The 25,250-nt window shown below is 37.7% G+C and overlaps 1 protein-coding gene across 1 annotated transcript; it reads right to left on the bottom strand.

The window, feature by feature from the left end:
- Nucleotides 1-16,083: 16,083 nt before the first annotated feature.
- On the bottom strand, nt 16,084-21,665 carry LOC109218129 (exocyst complex component EXO70A1-like). Its single transcript, XM_019382458.1, has 11 exons — nt 21,406-21,665; nt 21,127-21,222; nt 20,277-20,482; nt 19,845-20,078; nt 19,150-19,288; nt 18,852-19,064; nt 18,345-18,550; nt 17,801-17,998; nt 17,622-17,721; nt 16,516-16,772; nt 16,084-16,405 (listed from the first exon to the last, which is right to left on the bottom strand). The coding sequence occupies exons 1-11, from the start codon at nt 21,565-21,567 to the stop codon at nt 16,294-16,296; spliced, it is 1,923 nt and encodes a 640-aa protein (XP_019238003.1). The 5' UTR covers nt 21,568-21,665; the 3' UTR covers nt 16,084-16,293.
- Between the last annotated feature and the right edge of the window lie 3,585 nt (nt 21,666-25,250).

The raw sequence follows: 25,250 nt of genomic DNA, 5'->3' as shown, positions 1-25,250 counted from the left end.
CATGATCAGACCTAAATGGATGCAAGTTGATTTCCTAATTGTTTCTTAGGGTTTTCTAATAAAAGCAGTGAACATTTCAAATGCTTCATCTTTAGAAGTTAGAAACAATACCCAGGTAAATCTAGAATAATCATCAACAAGCACCATTACATATCTTTTACCACCTCTGCTCATGGTTCCATTGGACCAACAAAGATCCATATGAACCAGTTCCAACGTCTTGGACCCGTACTTACCCATTTTCTTAGGTTGAAGGATGGACCTTACTTGCTTCCCCCTTGCACCATGGCTCACCAAACTTTGTCTTCCTTGAACTTATGATTAGGTAACCCTCATCACCAAGTCCTTGGAGACTAATTTGTCAATTGATTTAGACTGGCATGGCCAAGTCTTTGTGCCAAAGGGAGCGGTATCATTAATTAACACACCAAGCAAGCTGAGTTCATTTTTCAGAGAGAGGTTGACAGATCTACAATGTAAATATTGTTAACTCTCCTTCCCTGCAAACAATCTTTGTCAGCAGTAAGGCTAATCACAAAACATTTTTTGGAAGTGAAAGCCACAAGGTTACCTCTGTACCACTAGTTGTTGACACACTTTATCAGGCTAATATTTTAAAGCCAATCTATCAAATAGACATTCTCAATGGAATGAGAGTCTGTCCTTTTCCTACCTTTCCAACCACCAATGATCTCACCTTCTTTCCATTTCCAAAGGAGGACAATTACCCTCCTTTTAGGTTCTCAAGTGAAAGGAACTGTGTTCTTGTTTACCAGTCATATGTTTTGAGCAAACCACTTATCCATGTACCATATTTGGCTACTTCCCTTCACTGGTCCTGCCAAAAAGAAAATCATGGGTTAGTCTTAGTGAACCCAAACTATTTGCGGTCCTTTCTATGGGCAAAAGGATGAATTAATTTTCTTTGCCCAACCAGGCAGTTTGTGCTTTTCTTTGAACAAAGGCTTTTGTTCTTTGACTGGCCTTTTCTCTTGCATTACATTCATTTTTGTAATGGGCCAGTATTACCCAGTGGTGCAGATCTTATTCTCAGGAAGTGTGACGATAACTTGTTTTATGGGATTCCCATTTTGGAGCTTGATGTCCCAAATCCAAGTTCCTCTCTTGTTGCTACTATTGATGTTCTTGTAGCCAGGAGAGTGCATCCAGAATCCTTGTTCCTTTGCATGTTCTGTCTAGTTCATGCTTATACCTTTCGGTTAAATCTTCCTTAGACTTTAATCAATTTTCATCTTTCTTGTACAGTTCATCTTCATTTTTCCTAGATTTTCTTCTAGGCGTGTGAAATTGAATCTCTTCTCTTTTTTGAACTGAATTTGAAAATGCAAAGTTTGCTAAATTTTGTGATGAAAATGGAATAGATCATAATTTTTCTGCCCCTAGGACTCCTCAGCAAAATGGGGTAGTTGAAAGGAAGAACAGGACCCTTGAGGATATGGCAAGGACCATGCTACTTTCCAGTAAACTACCTCATAGCTTCTGGGCAGAGGCTATAAACACTGCTTGTTATATAATAAATAGATGCATGACTAGACCTCTTGTAGAGAAAACTCCCTATGAGTTACTTAAAGGAGAAAACCAAACATATCCCATCTTAGGGCTTTTGGGTGTAAGTGCTATGTGCACAATAATGGCAAAGACTCCCTAGGTAAGTTTGATCCCAGAAGTGATGAGGGAGTATTCTTGGGATATTCTTCACATAGCAAAGCATATAAAGTGTTTAATAAAAGAACTCTATGTGTTGAAGAGAGTGTACATGTTGTGTTTGATGAATCTAACACTCTTTCTGAGAGACAGGAACATGAAGATGAAGCCATTGGACTGGTGAGACAATTGACTGAAGCCACAACACAAGTCAAAGTGGCATCAAAGGAAGGAGTAGGTGATGGAACAGGTCCTCTCACCTAGGGCAACCTGACAGGGGAAACCAAATCTGAAGGATCCTGTACCTGAACCTGTTCCTCTGCAGCATAACTATGAAGGAGAAACTAGCAGGAACCAGATGGTGGGGAAATCTTACAAGTACCTGAGTTCTCACCCCATTGAGAACATCATCAATGATCCAACATCTGGGGTCAAGACAAGATCACAACTGAAGAACCTGTGTGCATTTGATGCTTTTCTGTCCCTCATTGAACCCAAAAATGTGAGTGAAGCTCTACAAGATGCAGATTGGGTCAATGCTATGCAAGATGAGCTCAATCAGTTTGAAAGAAGCCAAGTCTGGCACTTAGTTCCAAAACCAAAAGACAGGTCAGTCATTGGGACAAAAAGGGTCTTCAGGAACAAACTAGATGAAGATGGAACAGTTACAAGAAATAAGGCAAGGTTGGTGGTTCAAGGCTATAGTCAAGAGGAAGGCATTGATTATGATGAGACTTTTGCTCCAGTGGCTAGACTTGAAGCAATTAGACTCCTCATAGCCTTTGCAGCACATATGGAATTCACTCTTCATCAAATGGATGTCAAAAGTGCCTTCCTAAATGGCTATCTCAAAGAAGAAGTGTTTGTGAGACAACCTCCAGGATTCAAAAGTAAAGAATGTCCTGATCATGTATACAAGCTAGATAAAGCTCTCTATGGTCTCAAGCAGGCCCCAAGAGCTTGGTATGAAAGATTGTCAAAATTCCTTCTGGAGCATGGGTACAAAAGAGGTAAAATTGACAGCACTTTGTTCCTAAGGGAAAAAGGTAAAGATCTTCTTGTTGTATATGTTGATGATATAATATTTGGGGCCACTACAGATAGGTTGAGCAAGGAATTTGCTAAATTAATGGGAAGTGAGTTTGAAATGAGTATGATGGGTGAACTAAATTTCTTCCTAGGCTTACAGATAAAACAAAGCTCAAATGGAACCATGATTCATCAACAGAAATATACAAAGGAACTAATCAAGAAGTTTAAAATGGAGGACTCTAAAGAAATAGATACACCTATTGCAACTGCCACTAAATTAGATGTTGTTGAACCTGGTTCATCAGTTGATCAAAAGTTGTATAGGGGTATGATTGGTTCACTCTTGTATCTTACTGCCAGCAGACCTGACATTGTTTTCTGTGTAGGACTCTGTGCACGTTTTCAGGCTAATCCAAAAGAGTCTCACTTGACTGCTGTCAAAAGGATACTGAGATACCTGAAAGGGACCACTGAATTATGCCTATGGTATCCTAAAGGTAGTAATTTTGATCTAGTAGGTTATGCTGATGCTGACTATGCAGGTTTCCTAGTGGATAGAAAAAGCACTTCAGGTATGGCTCACTTTCTTGGTTCATGTCTTGTATCATGGGCCACCAAGAAACAGAATTCAGTAGCCCTATCTACTGCTGAAGCTGAGTATGTGGCTGCTGCTTCTTGTTGTGCTCAACTACTGTGGATCAAGCAACAATTAGTAGACTTTGGTATAGAAGTGGGATGCATACCAATATTCTATGATAACACTAGTGCTATAAGTATGACAAAGAACCCAGTTCATCACAAAAGGACTAAGCACATAGATGTTAAACACCACTTCTTAAGAGACAACTATGAAAAAGGGCTAATCTCCATAGAATTTTGTGCTACTGATAAACAAATAGCTGACATCTTCACTAAGGCACTGAGTAGAGAAAATTTTGAAAGGAACAGGTTGGAGTTTGGGATGATTAATATCACCTAAAAGGTCCAGTTTAGAAAGCACAAAGAAAAAAGAAAAAAATATGGCTAGGAGTTCTTAATTTTTGTGAATATTAGACTAATTTCTACTCAGTCTCATACTGTAAATAGTATACTCTTGTGACATGTGTCTATGTAATACACTAATCTCTTACAAATTTTCTATTTTGACATTTGAGGCATAATCAAGAGAAGTTTCACTTGAAGAACCTGGTTCATCAAATTATGCTCATGAGAAAGTTCAGGTATGTTTCTATTCTTTGCACAATTAGAAAAATTTAATTATCAATCATGAGCAAGAGTCCTAGATATACCAAACGTCCTAACAATTCTATCCGTTAGGTCAATTGAACCATTTTCATTGAAACTAGAAGTCTAAATATAACGGCACCTTCTCCTAAATTCTAGTAATTCAAATTAATCTCTACGGAGACCGGAACTCTAAATTGATTAGACCTCTATGTGACTACTGAAAAGGATGCAGTTTCTGAGTAATAATTACCCTCTTTAAAAACCCCAAACCACTCAATAATCTTCAATTCCTCACAAAACCCCTGATAATTCTCTCTCGTCTCTGAAACTCTCCAAAGCTCTTCACACCACCAAAATTCTCTTAGGGTTTTCAGAAATTCCTCACCATGACAAATCCCCAAGACAATCCTGGCACTCCACCACCTGTTTTACCCAACACCTCATCTTCCACACCACCAGTCGAAAACCCAAAACCTAGATTCCATCGCCAGAAAATGCTAGCAAGAAAAACTGTAGCTACAGGTTCTTTGAGAAAAACTTTGAATGAAAAACTTCAATCCAGTCAAAAGAAATCAGGCCCAGCAGCCGAGACCAACTCTAGCTCTGAATCTGATGATTACATCTCCACCAGTGAAGGAGATGAACCTGGGTCTTCTGAACAGGCCAAAACTCAAGAAACCCAAAGAGAGGTAAAATCTTGCTATGTTTTTTCTGATGTAGTTGAAAGGGAGGAAAATCGATTTGTTCTGATAGGGGCTGCTAGAGATGTAGGTGGGACTGATTCTGGGAAAATGAGGAAGAAAAAGAAGAAGGAACCTTTAGCCATATGTGGGGGTGGGGAAGAAGGAGTCTCGAAGTCAGGGGGAAGTGGTTCAGGTGAGGCTGCTGAGGTGTTGATTAATCTGAGTAAACAACAAGATGAACCTGGTTCATCTGATGAAGAGAGTTTGGCTGACTTGTTGAAGAAAGTGGGGGCCAGCTATGACCCAAAGAAACGCAAGGCTTCCTCACAAAAGACCCCTGCTGCATCCAAACCAACCAAGAAAAGCAAACAATCACCACCCAAGTCTACTCCTAGGATTAGAGCTACTAGAAGTAGGGTCAGGGAAAGTGAAGCAGAATTGAAGAAGGCTTTAGAAGAAAGTAAGAAAAAGAGGAAAGAGAAAGGGAAAGCAAAGATAGGTGAAAGCTCGGAGGCTGTGGTTGAAGAGGAAGAAGAAGAGATGGAACAGGTCCATCTAGAAAGGAGTACTACTGTGGAAGTTCCCACTACCAAATCAAAGGGAACCAGGACTTCTGCCAAGAAGCCCTCCAAGCCAGTACCTGCTGAACCTGTTCTTGCCAAGAGAACAAGGTCAGCTGCAAAAGGAAAACAAGTGAAAATTGCTGAAGAAGATGATGAATGGAGTAAGGATGAAGGAGATGAGTCAGAGAAGGAACAGGACAGATATGCCATGTTTGGCAAGAGGAAAATTCTGAAAGGGAGACTACTCATGGACCTGGAGGAGCCAGGTATGATAAGGCTTCTGACTGCACTAGAAGCACAGGGCTGGAAGGACATAGTTCTTCATATGGATGGAAAATTGGCCAGGAATGAACTTGTTGAGTTTATGGCAAATGGGACAGTGAAGAATGGGCTGGTGACTAGCACAGTGAAAGGTGTCAAAGTAAAGTTCAATGATGCAAAGCTGGGCAAGATTCTAGACATCCCTAGTGAGGGATATGATGATTATACAAGGCAGAGGTGGCCTTGCCTGGATGGGTTGCCTACTGATCTTCAGATCACAAGGAACTTTTGTGACACCACAACAGATGAAGAGGTACCTGAGGCCAGGGCAGTTCAGAAAAGTGAAATGAGGCCAGACCACAAAGTGCTTTTTCAATTTGTCAACAAATGCCTTCTACCCAGACAGGAAAGAAGGCATACAGCAAATTATATGGATCTGGTTCTTATGCAATGCCTGAATGAAGGGAAGCAGATCAACTGGCCTGCCTTTATTGTAAAGCTGCTTGAAAGGGTACTCAATGGCTCAAAAGCTCATGCCATTCCCTATGGATTTATCTTGACAACTGTACTTGAAAGATTGAATATTCCCCTGAAAAAGTGGGAAATGGCTTCGAGCAAAGAGCATTTTGGCAGCAAAACCCTTCATGCTTGTGATTATATGCTCAGTACAGCTCCAGTTGAACCTGGTTCTTCAGCAAAAACTCCTGTGAATAGTAAGGTCAGAGCCTTAGTTCAGGAGGTTGGGGCAAGAGACGCTGAGATAGCAAGGCTTCAGGCCAGAGTTGCTGAATTGGAGGGAGAAAGGAATGGGTTGAGAGCTGAACTTCATAAGGAGAAGGAGAAAAATGAAGGCATGCTTCAACAGATGCTCAATTTGCTATAAACCCAACCCTCCAGCTCTTCTAAGCCTTAGATATCTTGTCCTAGTGTGCACCAGTCTAGACCCCCTCAGTGACCCAGTTTGGGATTTTAGATGTTTATTTTCTTTTGCTCATGGTTTGGTAATTTTGTTTTTCTTCTTGTGGACTGCATTGTAGAAATACCTTGCTAATCAATGAATGCAGCTTTTCTTGCTTTTTGTTAATTCTGATCCTAATAGGTATTTTTGTTGAGTTGATTTCTGATTAACGAAAGCATGTGTTCACTTGCAGTTGCCCCAGTGGCCATGAGTACTAATTAGGTTACTGAGCTCACATTATTTATGCAACTTTTCGATGATGCCAAAAGGGGGAAGATATTGTGCTTAAATTCATTATCTGAACAAGTGATGTTTATGACCTAACGTAAATCTGGCCTTTATGATAAGTTGAAAATTCTCTAAAAATTTTCTAAGTGTTGATATTTCAGCTAAGTTTCACAGGTTCTCTGATCACTAAAAGCACAGAGTTTGTCATCATCAAAAAGGGGGAATTTGTTGGCCTAAGTTCAGTTGAAGTTTTGAAGATTGACAAATGAACTCAGGGAAGGACCTGGTCCATCTTGAGAGACACAGTTAGTCATAACCATTGCACATGGAAGGCACGTGAGGAAGATATGTATTGAAGATTACGCAGCAAATATCTTCTGAATGAAATCGAAAAGGTTGCATTAAGTTCTAAGAAGGACAGTCTCCTTATGATAAGAGAACACAATCCTAAGCTAGGATAAGGATGGGAGTTTGTATTGGTTAAGGACTCAAATCGACTACGGATAAGCATTGGAGTCTCGATCAAACTCTAACTGCTAATCCATTAAATAACCAAGTTGTCTCTTTTACAAAATGCACATAAGCAAAAGTTAAGCATATTTGAAAGCAAAAAGATCAAGTCTGATTTGCAAGCAACATATGCGAGATACAAGTGTGCACGTCTGAAGCTACATGAACTAAGATAGAAGAACCAGTTTCATCATTATGTTTATTTTAAGTCTAGTTCAATTGTAGTAGGTTTTCATATTGTACCTTTCAGCTTTCTTAGAAGCAATTGTATTAGGTACTCTGAGTATTCAAGTTAGAGTTAACTTGAAAGTGTCGCAACAGTTGAGGCTGTGTGCTACACTGGGATTAGAGTTAATCCTTAGGTTTACAAAGAGTTTTGTAAATGCAGTTTTTGGCTCAGTGATTTTAGTGGAGTTTGGGAAAATCTTACTGAGTAGTAGGTCGTGGTTTTTTCACCTTTTAAGCCAGGTGTTTTCCACGTAAAAATCTCTGTGCACTTTACTTTCAGTATTTATTACTTCGCAAACTGCTGTAGTTAGAACACTTAGAAGAACCAGGTTCTTCTAACGCGAAAGTTAGGTAGCACACAAATCACCCCCCCTCTTGTGTGGTATTGACGTTTATAACATCAATTACTGTGATCCACATGTGTTTCCTTGTCCACTGTTGTTACTGGCGTATTTCCTACTTAGTAATTCCTATTATTGTGTTCCTGTGATATGGTTGGTACTGTTATATGATTACTTGGAAAGGATGAGTTGAACGCATGAAGGGTGTTGCCGTGCTAATTGAATTATTTCATAAATTTATTATATATGGTGAGGATGAGATAAAAGCACGAAGGGTGTTACCGTGCCATGTGATTTGGATATTTTGACATTTTAGACATGTATCTCATACCAGGGAAGATCGCAAATATTCTACTGTGGTTCTTTATAATATTCATTGTCTGACTCGCAGGGTTGTACTTGATACTTTTATCTGTTATACTTTTAACTGCTTTACTGTTAATCTAATGTACAGGTTATTTAAATAAGCATCTTTTGAACTAAAAGCCTCGTCACTACTTCGACGAGGTTAGACAAATTACTCACCGGTACATGGGGTCGGTTGTACTGATATTGTACTTCTGCACGTCCCGTACAGATTTTGGAGTGGAGTTGCTGGTGACGTCGGTTGCTGATTGAGAAGATGTTCGTGTGTTTGGATATAGCTGCCATTTGTCCTTGGTAGTTTACATTATTGCTAATCTATTTATGTAATCTTCAAATAGAACGTGTATTTATTTGTATCAGTTTCGAAGTTCCAAATCTTAGAAGCTCGTGATTCGTACTACCTGGTCTTGGTAATTTGTAAATGTTCAGTTATCTATTCTCTATTCTCTTATAATCTCAGTTGGGTGGTATTTTCTGTTAGTTGGCTTACCTAGCTGGTTGATTTAGGTGCCATCACGACTTGTGGTTTTTTGGGTCGTGATAAGGTGGTATCAGAGCACTAGGTTCGTAGGTTCTGCGAGTCATGAGCAAGTATCTAGTATAGTCCTGCGAATCGGTATGATGACGTCCATACCTATCCTCTGGAGGCTATAGGGCATTTAGGAAAAATTTCCCTTTTCTTCTTTCCTTATCGTGCGGCCTTGTTTCAGCTTGAAACCTATGACTTTGACTCTTCCCGATCGCTCATATGTGATGTCGTGCGCTCACTATTCGCTATGTGCCGACGATCGGTGATGCTGAAGATAGATTACGACGGGCTGTGGATGCTTGATCATCATCGCAATGTGTTGTCTAACCTCTGAAGCAGATGTAGTGTTAAATCTTCTACTTGTTCATTTGTGGTGCGAGGCGAGTTTATATGTCTGGTTGGTAAGCGCAGATTTGGAAAGATTGGTTGTGGCCTGGCTAATTGGGATTTAGGTAAGTTCATGGCAAAGTGTCGATTTGAGTATAACCGGTGGGCCATCTTCTGCATGATGAGTTTGGATCGTGTGTATCATATGAGGTGTTCTATGGCTTCGAGCTAAGTGGTGGAGACTGAAAATGACGATCGGATTGTAGGATCATGGGTTGTACCAGTTTCAAAACCGAGAGTTTTCATGGTTATTTGTTTGAGTGGGCATATGTTCGTGAAGCACGATTGCTCAACGTGTATTAGCTGTGTATTGAAGATCATAATAGGATGAGTGGATTTAAGGACTTTTGAATTTGTCTACGGGGCAGCGAATGGTAATTGGATCCGCGGTATTTCCTTGTCAAGGAGGGTCTACATGTCAATATGGGGGTGATGTGAGAAATGGCTTCGGGTTCCCAGGAGGTTCCCTCAGGACGGGCATATTGGGTTGAGTTATTTTTGGGTTGTCGGTCTGCGTGACTCGATTGAGTTAGAGGCGATTGGTTCTGATCACGCGATTATGTGTTAATGAGTTCCAAAGAATTTATCGTGGTTATGACCACGGTCGAAGTTGATGTTTTCTACAGGTATAGAGGCTATATTGAGTGTGGTGGTGTCTTCCTGGATTGGGGTTAAATAAAAGATTCTAGATTGATGAGGTGTTCAATTTGTTTATGGTTCAAAGTTGACTATGAGATTTTCGTAGTATTGTGAGTAGCATGTTAGAGGCGATGCGACGTGTGGGGTTGAAATTTCCAGGTATAAGGTTGCAGATAGTTTCGAAGGGAAGGATATGAGTTCTTGATGGCACGGACGATTTTGGGTGATTAAGGTTTTGCCGGCACTATGTGTTCCTATCAGAGTAGAGTTCGCCTGTTGGCAGGTACCATGTGTTTTGACTTATGGGTGTTTTTCCGTGAGATGACGGAGTATGAGTTACGTGTCAGTCATTGAGTAGCGGTGTTGAGATTGGGTATGAAAATTCTGGTATTCGTGAGGCTCAGAGATTGAATGTTTTTGTTGACAGCCTATTCCTGGATTACGAGTTGAGAAGAAATGTAGAGGATTGGATGATTGACGGTAGGTGTTATGGCAGAGTTGCTATAGACTTTTGGAGGGTTTATTACATGTTCGCGGAAGATCGAAATTTGGTTTGGGGATTATTTTGAGCCTAATGAGAATTTGTATTTTGTATCGGATCGAATTTGTTTGTTCTTGCACAGTCGTTACCACGAGTATATCATTGGACGGAATGGATGTTATTTGCGCCATGGTTTGTGTTATATATATTTCTCTCTCATACTATGACGGGTTGTGAGTGTTACATGATTCTTCACACACGTATTGCGATTCAGTGTAGGCCTCATGGCATTATGGGCGAAGTAGCCTTTGTGATGTGGGTTTACTTATTGCACCATAGTTGTGCTTGTCCTTCTCAGTATTGTTGGTTCCTAATAATTTTTCCCACAGTTATATTTTTTTGTGCACTCGGTTGTGCTTGATATTGACGCACATGTGATCAGTAAGCCCGAGCATTATGGCTCGAAGGGTACTCTATGTCGATTGATATGATGGGATCGGGTTGCACGCCGCAACGGTACAGTGATGAGATGTGGCTCCTTATTTCTATTTTTTGTATGTTGCTTTCACCTTGTTGAGGATAGTTCATAGTAAAGAGCAAAAATTTTCCCTGCCTGTTTAACTTGCTTAGTAGTTTTCTTATTTAGAATTCTTACTGTTATCTGTCATGTCTGAATTATTACTTGTTAGTGTGCGGAACGGGGTTGCGTGTGGCTCCACATGATTATTGTTGGTGCTTATCGGTGTGTCTGCTTGTATTGGTTGATATAAGGTTTCTAGACCTGAGATTTGCGCTATGGTATTGGGATGAGGAAGGTTTGGAAGGATAACACTATGACTTGTTGAGGATTTGAACAATGACCCTAGTCGGGCAAGTGAGTTACTTGGTTTATTGATCAGATGAGTGGTTAAGCGGGTATGCGTGTTTCTTTCATAATCGGTGGGGTATGAAGGTTTTGAACGAGCTTCTAATCAGTATGAGGTTTGCTACTGGCATCGGGTATGTTTTGGATTTAGTTTGGGCAGTAATAGTGGTCAGCAGTTCCTACTGTGAGTGTCAGAGTGATGGAGTATATCATATGATTACATCTTGGGTTATGGTTGTGACTTGATACAGCTTGTTCAGATTTATACAGTGTGTCGATGTGGGATTCGGGTCTTGCAATGAATTCTGGATGTTAGAGATTGAGTTCTAAGGTTTAAGGACCAAGGTTGAAATAAGGATCTCTGATTATGCTATGTTGGCGGGCTTAGATGGATCGGGGTGATGTGGGATCACCCCCGGGTTTATGTTTAGTAAGGCTACACCGTGATTTGATAGCTTTGGGAACGGCTCCTAGCACGTTCGAGGACGAACGTGTGTTTAAGTGGTGGAGGATGTAACGATCCAACTGGTCGTTTTGGGTATCAACACTTCGCTCGGTATTTTGAGGGCTCGATTATCTCCGCATGATGTATTATGACTTGCGTAAATCGTCAGTATTGGTTTTCAAGTCATCCGAAATCGGATTGGGGGAATGAACTTCAAGATTTAAGTTCTAAGTTGGAAGAGTTGACCAAGTTTGACATTTTGGCAATTGACCTCGGAATGGAGTTTCATCAGTTCCGTTAGCTTCGTAGGGTGATTTCAAACTTAGGAGCGCGTCCGGATTGTAATTTGGAGGTTTGTAACGGAATTAGTCTTGAATTGGCGAAACTTGGATTTTTGTGAAGTTTGACCGGGAGTGGACTTTTTGATATCGGGGTTGGATTCCGATTCCGGAAGTTTGAATAGGTCCGTAATGTCAGATGTGACTTGTGTGCGAAATTTGAGGTCGATCGGAGGTGATTTGATAGGTTTCGTCATCGGTTGGGGAAGTTGAAGTTTCAAAGTTCATTGATTTCGGCTTGAGGTGTGATTCATCGTTTCGAGGTTGTCATGTGTGATTTGAAGCTTCGAGTAAGTATGTCTTGTCATATTGAACTTGTCTGCAAAGTTTGGCGCCATTCGGAGTTGATTTGATAGGGTTCGGATGCTCGGTTGTGATTCTAGAAGTTCTTGAAGTTTAGTTTGATTTTCATGAGTTTTGGCGTCCGATTCGTGGTTTTAGAGGTTATTTTGATGATTTGAGCGCGCGAGCGAGTTTGTATTTTGTTATTAGACTTGTGCGCATATTTGGTTTGGAGCCCCGAGGGCTCGGGTGAGTTTCGGATTGGTTTCGGAATGTTCTTGCATAGTGTTTAATTGCTGGTTCTGGTATTTTCGCATTTGCGAAGTTTGGGTCGCAAATGCGGCCATCGTATTTGCGAAGGAACCTCGCATTTGCGAAGCCTGGGCGACTAGGCAATTTTCGCATTTGCGATGAACCAGCCGCATTTGCGAAGGCTGGTCTTCGCATTTGCGAAGTATTTGTCACAAATGCGACCTCAGAAGGCAATCTTCAGGTTCGCAATTGCGATGCATTTTTCGCAATCGCAAATGCGACATCTGCAGCCTGTTAAGTGCTGAGAATTCCGAGTTTTTCTTCATTTTTCATATTTTTGAACCCTAGCTTCGGAGTGAGGCGATTTTGAGAGGGGATTTTTATTCCAAATCATTGGCTAAGTATCTTTAATCAATTTCCAACTATATTTAATGATTTTATACAAGATTTAACATCAAATCCATGGGAAAACTATGGAAAATTTTGGGGATTTTGTCAAAGTTTTGAAAAAATGAAAATTTGGGATTTGAGAGTCGAATAAGACTCGGATCTAAAAACAAAACACATATTTGGACTCATAGAGATATGGGTAGTCAAGGCCTACCTTTGGACCCGGGTTTTGACCGGGTGGGCCGAGGGTTTGACTTTTGTTGACTTTTTAGAAATTGAATAAAAATTATAGCTTTATTAATTGAAATTGTTTTCTCTTGCATTGTGTGGTGTATTCAAGTCGTCATTGGCTAGATTGAGTTGAGCGGAGGCGAATTCGTAGAGGAAAAGGCTAAGTTGACTGTTGAGTTAGCCGGATCGAGATAAGTGTGTTGCCTAGCTTTGTTGAGGAAATTTTTCCTCCTAATTGTCATTGTTTGGTACATGCGGGGGGTGATACATATATGAGGTGACGAGCGTATATGTATGTGCCAGGGTTAATCATGCTCGGGGGGTGGATTGTGTTATATTTGTATTTGTGGAAATTTTATGACATTTTGCTTAAATGCCTTGTTTGACTCTTACATATTAAGGGCATAATATTAAATGATGGATATCAAGACTTAGTTTGTTATAACTTGATTAAACATGACGGGAGTTGTAAGAATACATTGATGTGTCTAATTCTATTATCTCTATGCGAAATCATTACTACATTACTATAACTGATATTCTTGAGATGCTAGACTCTATACTTGTGTTCTCAATCAATTATGAGATTCGTGGAAAGATTTGAATAATACGATTCTTGAGGGTTGTAGAACCATTGTTGACTTGGAAAGTTGTGATTGGGAATTGTTTGAAATATCCATTAAAACACTCTCCTTGATGTCCGTTATGCTTCCTGCCTTGTTTGTTACGGTTATATATATGCTTTGTAAGGAAGAGTGTAAAGCACAAAGGGTGATGCCGTGCCATATTATTGAGAGTAAAAGCACGAAGGGTGATGCCGTGCCATATCATTTGAGAGTAAAAGCACGAAAGGTGATGCCGTGCCATTTCATTTATATTGTTATGCTTGTATGTTATGGTGAGGTCATGGCACGAAAGGTGTTTCCGTGCAGGTGAGGACGAGGGACATGCATTCTAATGTGATATTTGTTTTCCCGTGTATACGGTTGTACCCTTACTTTGAAATGTTATTGTTGTATTTACATATTTGGTGTGACTTGTTGTTATTGTCCTATACTTGACTTTATCTCAATTGTTGTTGCACTGTCCATTTCCTTTACTTGCTTAACTTGAAATTTCCATGTCTATTCCTGCTTTTATAATTATATTCATGTTGTATCTATTCTGTTGCACTTTAGTATAGGCCTTCCACCATGCTAGCCATTCATGCCTTTACTTGTTAACTTGTAAAGAACATGTGTTTTCTTCTTAATTGTTATATTTGTACTTAGGCCTCCAATATGCTAGTTAATTGAAGTTGGTATTCCTTGTCTTCCAATTGTCGTTGTTACTCACGTGCTTTCCGCTTAGTCCATTGCCATGATCCACATGTGTTTCCTTGTCCACTGTTGTTACTGGCGTATTTCGTTCTTAGTAATTCCTATTATTGTGTTCCTGTGATATGGTTGGTACTGTTATATGATTACTTGGAAAGGATGAGTTGAACGCACAAAGGGTGTTACCGTGCTAATTGAATTGTTTCATAAATTTATTTATATATGGTGAGGATGAGATAAAAGCACGAAGAGTATTACCGTGCCATGTGATTTGGAGATTTTGACATTTTAGACATGTATCTCATACCAGGGAAGATCGTAAATATTCTATTGTGGTTCTTTATAATATTCATTGTCTGACTCACCGAGTTGTACTTGATACTTTTATCTGTTGTACTTCGAACTGCTTTACTATTAATCTAATGTACAGGTTATTTAAATAAGCATCTTTTTAACTAAAAGACTCGTCACTACTTCGACGAGGTTAGACAAATACTTACCAGTACATGTGGTCGATTGTGCTGATACCGAACTTCTGCACGTCCCGTGCAGATTTTGAAGCGGAGTTGCTGGTGACGTCGAGTGCTGATTCAGAAGATGTTCGTGCGTTTGGATATAGCTGCCATTTGTCCTTGGTAGTTTAGATTATTGCTAATCTGTTTATGTAATCTTCAAACAGAACATGTATTTATTTGTATCAGTTTCGAAGTTCCAAATCTTAGAAGCTCGTGATTCGTACTACCTGGTCTTGGTAAATTTGTAAATGTTCAGTTATCTATTCTCTATCCTCTTATAATCTCAGTTGGGTGGTATATTCTATTAGTTGGCTTACCTAGCGGGTTAAGTTAGGTGCCATCACGACTTGTGATTTTTTGGATCGTGACGGTAATAGTCTTGATTAATTTTTCTATTTCGCTTCTCGTAGGTATCGTTTCTAAGTTAAACTTATTATTTAAGAATTGTACTTTTCTGTCTATCTCTAGTTCTTGCGATTTTAAGAAATCAAAATTTTGTTCTAATTTTTCTAAAGTCTTTCTTTGTTTAGTTTGTAACAATTCTATTATTTCTAGTGTTCTAAATATATTTTTAATATTTTCTTGAGACTTTTCGCTAAGATTAATTATTAAATCTACCAACGTATTATATCGTTTGTCTTATATATGTAATATATGTTCTCCACTACTGAAATTGCACTTTATTACTGAATTATCTTTTAATATTCCATACCTCTTTTTTGGATATATATATATATATATATATATATATATATATATATATATATTGTATGTATAGTTCGAGTTTACTGTTTCTCTTATCTTAGTTTGAAAATTTGAGTTGGGTTGAATTGTTATGGAAAAATCTGATTTGAGGAGTTTCAGTGGTCGAAATTTTTGTGTTTTATCTCTGGGCTCTTGTGAAAAGTTATTGAAGTATTAGAAAAGAATAGAGCTTCTCGTTTTTGTTATCGTTTTTTTTTTTAACCGTGGTTTCCGGGCATCGCTTTGCGAACCCGACTAGCTGTACCCACCGGGACCCGCTGTTTCAATGCGTGCACCACGGTTAGTTCCACGGGGCCCTGGAGACGCGACCGGCGACCTGAAGGACTTTGTCCTCAAGCCTTTACCAGTTGAGCTACCCCTCAGGGTTGTTTTTGTTATTGTTAGATTCTGCACTTATCTTAATATATGTTCTCAGAATTCAGTGATCAAGAGGTAACCGCATTACACGAATTTGAATCCCAAAAGTTTCATGAATATTAATGTCCAGTTGGTCTTCCCTACTATAACATCTTTCTAGCAATCACTGATAGCCTTAGCTTGATACAGTTAGGGTCCATTTCTTTTCTGTCAAGAATATATTGTCACGCAAAGTGGGAAATGATTTTATTTCAATCACGAAAATGATGTATATAACAAAATAATAATGCATTATACATTTTACACCCCAATTTATTTTATCAACCATGTAGTAAAGAATAACGAAACAGCAAATCAAAATTTGCAGAAAAACTACACTTATCAACTAAGTATGTTCTTACAGGTTTTCCTTCAGATCTAACAGTCGGTCAACATTTGTTTAAGGTCCTTTCCAGGTTTTTCCTTCAAAAAACTCGGCCAGCATTCGTTCAAGGTCCTCTGGTGTGTATCTGATATACTTTTGGGGATTTTTGCCACCCTCAATCATCGGCCTAGTTGCATAACATTCAAGAAACTAGTATCAGAAAACATAATCATTTTCGATTTAGGAGTTCCACTATTCTTGTTCAGAGGGAAGTTAAGCTAGTCCAAGAAAGCATACCCGAAACGCTTGATGAAAGACCTGTAGGCAGGCAATAGGACTTCCGCGACTGCTAGCCTTAAAGACTCGCGCAACTCACTGTCAGGAACTGTCCATTGAGATTGCCTTTGATGAATCTCCTCAAATAACATGTTGAAGGTCTTAAACCTATCTTTCACCGTAGACCTAGAGATACCACTGTTGCTACTGGTGACTTCACCTGTAAATGAACCACTCCCAGCTGTAGAAACTCCTTGCACCGAGAGAGTTTGCAGAATCTGCAGCAAGGACCAGCAGGATCGTATAATGTTACTTTGTAACACAGAAAGATAAATATTCAGGACGACGTAAAATGTTGTGATACTCCACATATATCCAACATGTATGACAAGGTTAACTAGAAGGTAACAAAACATTGAAAAAATAGCTAGGGAGCAAGATTTCAGTAGAAGCTTCACGTTGTAAAACACACTATGGATAAAATAAAGTACCAAAATAAGAATAATTGCTTCACATAGGAATATTAGAAAGGTCACGAGAGAAAGTTTCCACATAGTCATCTGTATTCTGTATTCAATTGATCCACGATTTGGAAAATGAGTGGGTTCAGAACTAGACTAACTGATAAAAGCAAGTTATCCCAAACGTTTATCATCCTTAATCACTATGGTCCTAACACACCATTTTCCTGAAGAAAAATATCAAAACAGAACTAGAAGTGAACTAATTCTTGATATAATCTTTACATACTCAACTTTTGAGTTTACCAAGTAGTATGCCATTTTTACCATAACTCGCAATACTAATTTATTGAAAACCTCCCTCCCGTAGCTTTAGGCACTCTTGTTACAGCTCAGAAGAATGATTAAATGTCTAATTGGAGATCAATTCTCAGAAAAATCAGAAGAATTCCATCTTTATCAAAGAGTATAAGCTGCATTTTAGAAGCCACAATCATGTTAATATGATGTCTATTTTAGCCTACTAATACCATTACAGGATACTATTTCACAGAAAAGGAGAACTGTGATCTCACAAGCCAAACACTCAGGAGAAAATCTTCCGAAACACCAAAAGAAAGAATTTTGATAATCGTACTTGTAAAACCACAGAGGTAAAAAGCAAACCTTAGACCAAGAGATCCTCTTGTACTGATTTGCATGCTGCTGGACTACCCTTCTATGTATTTGCACCCAATCATCACCAAGCACATCCTTTGCTTCTGACCTGGACATCACAGAACGGTTTTTCTAGATTTTTCTAATAAACTAAACAGCTTATTCTCACAATTAATGCTGTAACATACCTGCGAACAGATCTTACAATATAGTGAATATTATTCATCAGAAATAGTTGAGTCAAAGCAGGATCTTTGTATTGCTTAGATTTCCCGTCCAGGTTACTCTGAAGAGCTTGCAGTATCCGTGTGGTTATCACTCCCAACTGGTCCTTGGAATTACCATCATCGGCATCTCCAAAAAGTTGCTTTAAAGTTGACTGATAGCTGTTCACAGGTCAATACATAATACTGAGATACTGCAACACTGTAAACACAACCTTTAAACTGGAAAAGAAAAGTGAATGTAAAATTCCATTTGATCAGATAAACTCAATCTTTTCTAAGAAAGAAGGGAAGCGATGTAACACAAAGAGGAAGGGAAACAAATATGGAATACTCTATTTCTTAAAACCATTTCAAGTATTAAAGAATGAGATATACAAATCACTTTGAAAATCGATATGATGAATGATCACTGCAACATCTATCAGAATGCAACATATAAAACACTCCTTCTCCCCAACAAAAAATGATTGAACGGAGAGGATATGAAAGGATTGTGAAGACTTACTCAAATAAAAATTTGACATAATTGATCACATAGCTAGTTAAAGGATGGACAGTTCCATCAAGAACAGACGTTTTTGTGGCATCCTTCTCTACTGCTTCTTCAAAATCTACAAAGGTCTCCTGTGCTGTCTCAGCCAAACGATCAGTCAGCACTTTAGCAGCTTCTCGCATTTCACTGCAATATTTGCTTCCAAAAATAATGTCCATCTGCCACACCAAAAAATATCCCCCTTCCACGGGGAAGAAGAACGAAAGGAAATGCCAATATTAGTATTTAATGTTAAGTTTCTGATGTAGAAGTCTGCATTAGACCTGTTAGTTCCTAGATCTAGTAAATACATGTTAGACATAACTAATAATTTCTTCAATTTTCCGACTGGTCTAATCATAGTAAGTGTACTGCTAAGTTAGCAGCAGAAACAATCGGAAATGTAAGTTAAAAACTAGGACATTCCAAAAGCAAAAAAAGAAAGGAGACAGCGATATCTGAGAGGTCATTTCATCATACCTCTGACTGAAGTTCTCTCATTATCTCATACATATCTAAAAGGACAAATAACTTTTCAGGCGATCGTTTGCTTTTGGCAATGGCTTCTCCAAAGCTAAGCAGCACTGCTACGCTATTTGCAGTAACCTCCGCGAAACATTGATCTTTAAGACTATCTTGACCTTCAAATATTTGATCAGAGACTTTCTTCTCCGCAGCAAATAAAAGTTTTACCTGTGTCAAAAATGATGAATAGGTTAATAAAAGAGGAAACGATAGCAAAGATCAGATAAAAATTGGATGATGAGATATCGCTTACGGATATCCGCATGAAGTGAATCCAATTTCCTATCTTTGCCTCTAAAACTTCCCACTGCATTTTCTGTACATCCTCTTTACCAAGTCTTTCCACACCTAGTTTTCTCAGACTCTGCTCCACAACTGAAGAACGTGTTTCCCTGGATACAAACATGATGCATGGGAAATACAATTGACATGAGACAGAATGGCATATCCAGGACGAAAAGCTATTTTGTCAGATAAAAGATTATCTCAGAGAAATTAATGAAGAAAAAGCTCGGAAATTATCAGTTCATAAATTCTATCACAAATAAAAGCCATATAAAATATTGACAGTTACAATGCACAACTTTCAAGTAATATAAGGAAAATACTAGGTCAAATAGACAGACTAGATAACAGATAGAGCAAACTAAACAGCATTACATCATAAGATATATTAGAAAGCAGATATCGCTGATCGGTCCACCAACAAGAAAGCTTGGAAATGTACAAATTAGAATACTGATCCCTTTAATAATCCTATAAATCCACATCAATTGTATGACCATCATACCGACAATTTCAACTGTATCTGGAAGCAGGCAGGTCTCACGGAACAAAGTTGGCATAATAGTTGCTTTTCAATTCCATAAGCTATTAAACAGATCTCGGTAATTACAGTCACCTTCAAACATTGAAATACTTCCTGTATATTTAAAGGAGATATCTTACTTATATATGGTATACAGTTGCTGTTGATGGCCAGCTTGAATCATTTGCTGAGCTAACTCATGTAGCAAGGGCAGTATTCTAGGGGGAATGAGCGCTGGAGGGTGGTAAACCACAGTTTCTAAACTTCTTTGGTGCTCTTTCATTCCAGTACCATCACCCTTACTAGGTGATCCTGTAGATGGTCTCAGAGATTGGGGAAGGCAATCAAAAAGACGATCAGGTTCCACAGGTTTACTGCAATGATACAAGTCAATCTCAAGTTAGTTAACATTAATACTTATCACAAGTAGTTAACTTGAGTTAGTAAACTTAAAAGGCAATTAAAAGAGTTAGGAAATTCACTCAAAACCACAAAGTAAACCATATGAAAAGATTCATAAACAAGAAAATTGTATGCAATGGGAAAAAGGAATTATACATTAAAATACAGACCTGTATGAGGTTAGAAGCTGACGAAACTCTTCTTCTAGCTTAAGAACAGACTTTGCCAGTAAATTGGAAGCATGGTTAATCATGCCAATACTACTTTTAAGGCCTTTGGTACTGCTGAAAAATTTGACAATACTCCTTAGCTGATTAACTGCTTCCAGATAACTCTCCAAATCCTCATGTGGTCCTCGCAATATTTTAGCCTCTGTCTGTAAAGTAAAAAAGGGTCATTTAAGCTTCAGTATCCATGTCAAGGATTATGCAGATACACAAATAAACAAAAAATTACTACAAAAGATATCGACGAGGCTCACTTTTCACTGATTACTTGAAACAGAAGAAACAATCCTCATATTACCAAGGGAATCAACCAATACACCCAACCTATTTCATATGTAATCCCAATAAACTGAGAACCATTTCGATCAGAATACAACGTTAAATAGCTGTCTATATAATTGTTTGCTTACTCATTTGCTTGAATTTATATATATTGACCCGCATCAACCAATAAACACGGTGTATTTCATATGCAATCACGATAAAATCCTTTTGAGCACAGGGATGGAAGGCCGAGATCAAGCAATCAACCAATAGGGTAATTCCAAAAATTCAGTCTTTATAGTACAAAAAAGACTTGCATTTTCTTGCTTACTCTTTCACTTGAATTGCGACTTTGCTGTCACATTTTTAAATTCAAGTGTATGTGTATATATATATATATATATACTGTGCATATTCATAGTGCAAGAAGCAAAACGCAAAGCAATTTACACGACGAAATTTCCAGCTCTAGCTTACAAAAGCAAAGTGTGACAGAAAAAGTAAATAAGATTAATCCAAAAATACGAACCTGGCGCGCAAGATCAAATTGAGCCAATATGGACTCAGCTACCTTCAATGTCTTGTCAATGTTCTCGTGTGCTTTCCGAATCGAATGCGTCCTTATCTTTTTCCCAACAAAAATTTAGAAAACAAAAACAAAAAAATTGACCATTCAATAAATATATAAACAATCACACATGTATATACTGTATATGTAACATATCAAACATCACATGCAGATGAAGCACATACATTCATTATGTAATGCAAAAATCATTAATCTACACACACACACACACATATTTACCTGAGTGGGACGCATGGCGGTTTCGAGGGCGGAGAGGCGGTGATCAAAGGAGCCGAGAATGGAGATCATATTATCGGTAATGGTTTGGCTCTTGTGCATTGATTCTTTCATGAATTCTGCTCTTTCCTTTAGGTTTTCCATTACCACTGTGTAAGCCGCCATTCTTATCTGATCTGCCTTTAGCTTAATTCGGCGACGAACAATAATTACATCTCTGTACGAGGAAGAATCACGCAGAAACGCGAAAGGAAACTGCGTGGTTTTTTATGATAATTTTATTACTATCCCTAAGTTTTTACAAATTGAAAATGAAACACTCCTGAGGTTTACAAAATTACAAAAAACTTCTCTTAAACTTTTTCATTGAGCGTTTCAAAAAATTTAAAAATGCAAAAGAATATAAGGTCCACCAACTTTTAATTTCCGTATTTTTAAGAAATAAGTTTAAAATTAGACTAAATATACATGAAAGATTATAAATAAACATAATCAAAAATGGAATAATTATCTGTATCTTGTTATAAATAGAATTGTATTTAAGGTGAAGGTTTATCTTTTAGAGAGTTTTTAGAGTTTGTTACTTTTTGGCTAAGTTATTTTTCTCTTATAAATTGAGGGGTTTTATCTCATTGTAATTCATCTTAAAAAACCAATAGAATTTTCTCTCTTTCTTTACAATATTCTTCATTTTTTATTATTTTATTTCACGTTATCAGCACGAGACTCTACCGTCTCAAGAAGCACTTTGAGAAGACTAAGGTATAATTTTGGGAAAATTTCACATAAGAACAACTGAGCTTCCTACTTTTCAATTTTATAGCACATATTTCATAGGCTAAGATTCAACATCCAACTCCAATAGGTTTTCAAAATTACTATTTAATTTTTAAAAAAGATTGCTCAAGCTTTTAAGTTAATTTTCGAATCAGTAACTGTGACTCAAATATTAGTTCAACAAACCAAATCCATTTGGGTGGTGAAAATTAGATTTTTACAAGCTTAAATATGTGGGTTTAAATTTTGAATTTGATTTTGTGAGAAATTTGGAGTGGGTATTATTTAGACTTGTTAGAAATTGTATAAGGAGGCTGTATATAAAATTTGAAGTCATTTAATGGAGATTTGGACTGGTTTTGAACAAGAATTACAACTGAAAATCGTGGAAGAAGTTCGTCTACAGACGCTTGTATAAAGGTGTATAAAAGTGTATAATAGTATATAAGTTGTGTTTATACACTCATATACACTATTATACAAGATTATACATAATTATACAAAAAACTGACGTCGTCTTCTTCCTTGCGTCTTTTCTGAAATTTAACTCAAATATTGCTTAAATCTACTCCAAATCACTTCAAATTTAAACTTTGAACACCTTTTGATATTTTCAATGAATTGGAACAACACCCAATCCAAATAACTAACAAACTAAAAAAATTCTATTTTTGAAAGCAAAGCTTTGAATGACCTTCAATAGTGGACTTTTACGTACTCTTCGATTTTTTTACATTGCAACCAGATGATATAGAGAAAGAAGCAGTAATGGCGAACGTCAACTTGAATCATATGTAGAAGATGTGAGAAGAAGAGAGAGTGAAAGCAATGGTTGTGAGAACAAAGATTTAACTCCATAGCTTTTAGAAGCAATGGTTGTAAGAACACAAATTTTAAATTTGCAAGAGTTAGTGTTTTCAAAATATGTACAATATGGGCTAGGTAGGGTAAAACTTAAAAACATGGGCCATTTTTTGTTATGGTGTGAAGTCATGTGTATTTTCTTGTAATTCTTTCTATAATTTTTCTACTCTTTTAGCTATGACAGATATTATAAAACGAAAGTTCGTTGCTCTTGAAACTTCGAGAAAGAACTATATGTCGTGAGTGTTGGATGCTGAAATCCATTTAGATGCAATGGGTCTTGAAGACGCCATTAAAGATAAAAAAAAAATAAAGAATCTACCCAAGATTGTGCTAAGGCCTTGATTTTTGATTTTCTTGCGCCATCACCTTGATAAAGGGTTAGAAATAGAATATCTCACAGTCAAAGATCAACTTGTTTTGTGGAATGGCTTAAAGGAAAGATATGACAACTTAAAATTGGTTGCACTTCCACAAGCAGGATATGATTGGGCTCATCTGAGACTCCAAGACTTTAAGCCTATTTCTGAATACAATTTGGCGATGTTCAGAATTACTTCTAAATTGAAGCTTTGTGAAGATAATATCACTAACTACGATACGCTTGAAAAAATGTTCACAACATTTTATGCCTCCAATACGGTCCTGCAACAGCAGCACCGAGAGAAAGGTTTCAAGAAGTACTCTGAGTTGATTTCTCTTCTCCTTGTGGCTGAACGAAATAATGAGTTGCTCATGAGAAATCACGATAATCGACCCTCTGGGTCTACACTATTGCCCGAAGTGAATGAGGTGTATCTCCATTATGCTAAGTGTGCAAAAGGTCGCCGCCCTGTTCGTAGCCGTGGCCGTGACCCGCAAAGAAATTTTTCTGGTGTTAATCATCTCTCAAAGAAAAATAACCACAAAAAGTGGAAAGGGAATGATGAAAAGTCAAAAGCAAAGGGTTCAGACTAGTTGCTATCGTTGCAGTGGAAAAGAACATTGGACAAATATTTATCGCACACCAAGACATTTGGTTGAGCTTTATCAAGCATCTCTAAAGAATAAAGGCCCTGAAGCAAATTTTGTCGCTGACAATGAATTTGACATCACCCACTTAGATGTGGCAGACTTCTTTGAGCACCCTGATGGAAAAATAGACCACTTGATCGGTGAAGGATCCGTGGTTAAAGATGATTGAGAAATTAATTTTTATTTTTGCCTATTCGTAATAGCTAGTGAATAAACATCATGTAATTATAGTTCTTTACATGAGTAGTCATTAGTATCAGTTACTATTATTTGTTTTATGAATCTCGCCACAAAATGCACATACATTCATCCGATTTTATAAATAATTGCTTTTCGATAAAACCTCGCCACTGAAAGGGCGAGCATTTTACTCTAGTACGGACTCCAGACCCTAGCTTATCGAAATGTTGAACTGAATGTCATTCGTATAGATATTCGAATGTAGCTCAGATCTAGAGAGATGGAATTTGAGCAAGTTCCGAAAAGGATTTTGATGTTACGAATTGAGGGAGAATTGTTAACTAGAAAGAAATTAAATAAAAATTTTGGAAAGAGTGACAGCAGTGAAGTGTGACATACCCAAGGGAAGTACACGTCCTCTTTTGAAAATCATTAAATTTGTAATTTTCAGTCACTATCAATTAACGAGAACTTTGAAAATTAAACTGGGAATAGTACAAAAATACATCCAGTAATTACTTTTTAAAATGTATTATTGTTTACGAGCCATCCAGATTGAATGAAGGCGTTGCTTAGCAAGATTTTAGTAGTATATGATCAAATATAAGAGTCTAAACTGGTAACAAAGTAAATAACTTATACATTTGTTGTATTTGTATTAGTCATATGTGTAGTCTACTCATAATGGTATTATTTTTAGCTACGTAATTATTTGTATCATAATCAGAGTTTGCTCGAAATTGCATTATAAGGTCATTGTTGAATTATTGATTTAACTTTGTTTCTTTTCCTTTTTCTCTGAAAATAATAATGTTTATTTGTAGATTTCTCTTGTATATCAAACCATGGGAAGCAAATATAGATATCACACAAAGCAAACGTAGATCAAAGTTCAACTGTAAAAATATTTATTGAATTGATTCGTGTACAACACATACAATATTCAAAGAGAAGAAATATTTCTCTCATTTAAATAAGTGTAAGACAGATGTTACTACAATCTCTGGTAGTAG

The sequence above is a fragment of the Nicotiana attenuata genome, unplaced genomic scaffold (genome assembly GCF_001879085.1).
Source record: "Nicotiana attenuata strain UT unplaced genomic scaffold, NIATTr2, whole genome shotgun sequence".
Lineage (NCBI taxonomy): Eukaryota > Viridiplantae > Streptophyta > Magnoliopsida > Solanales > Solanaceae > Nicotiana > Nicotiana attenuata.
The sequence above is the reverse complement of the archived record's forward strand: the minus strand, read 5'-3'. Positions and strand labels throughout refer to the sequence as shown.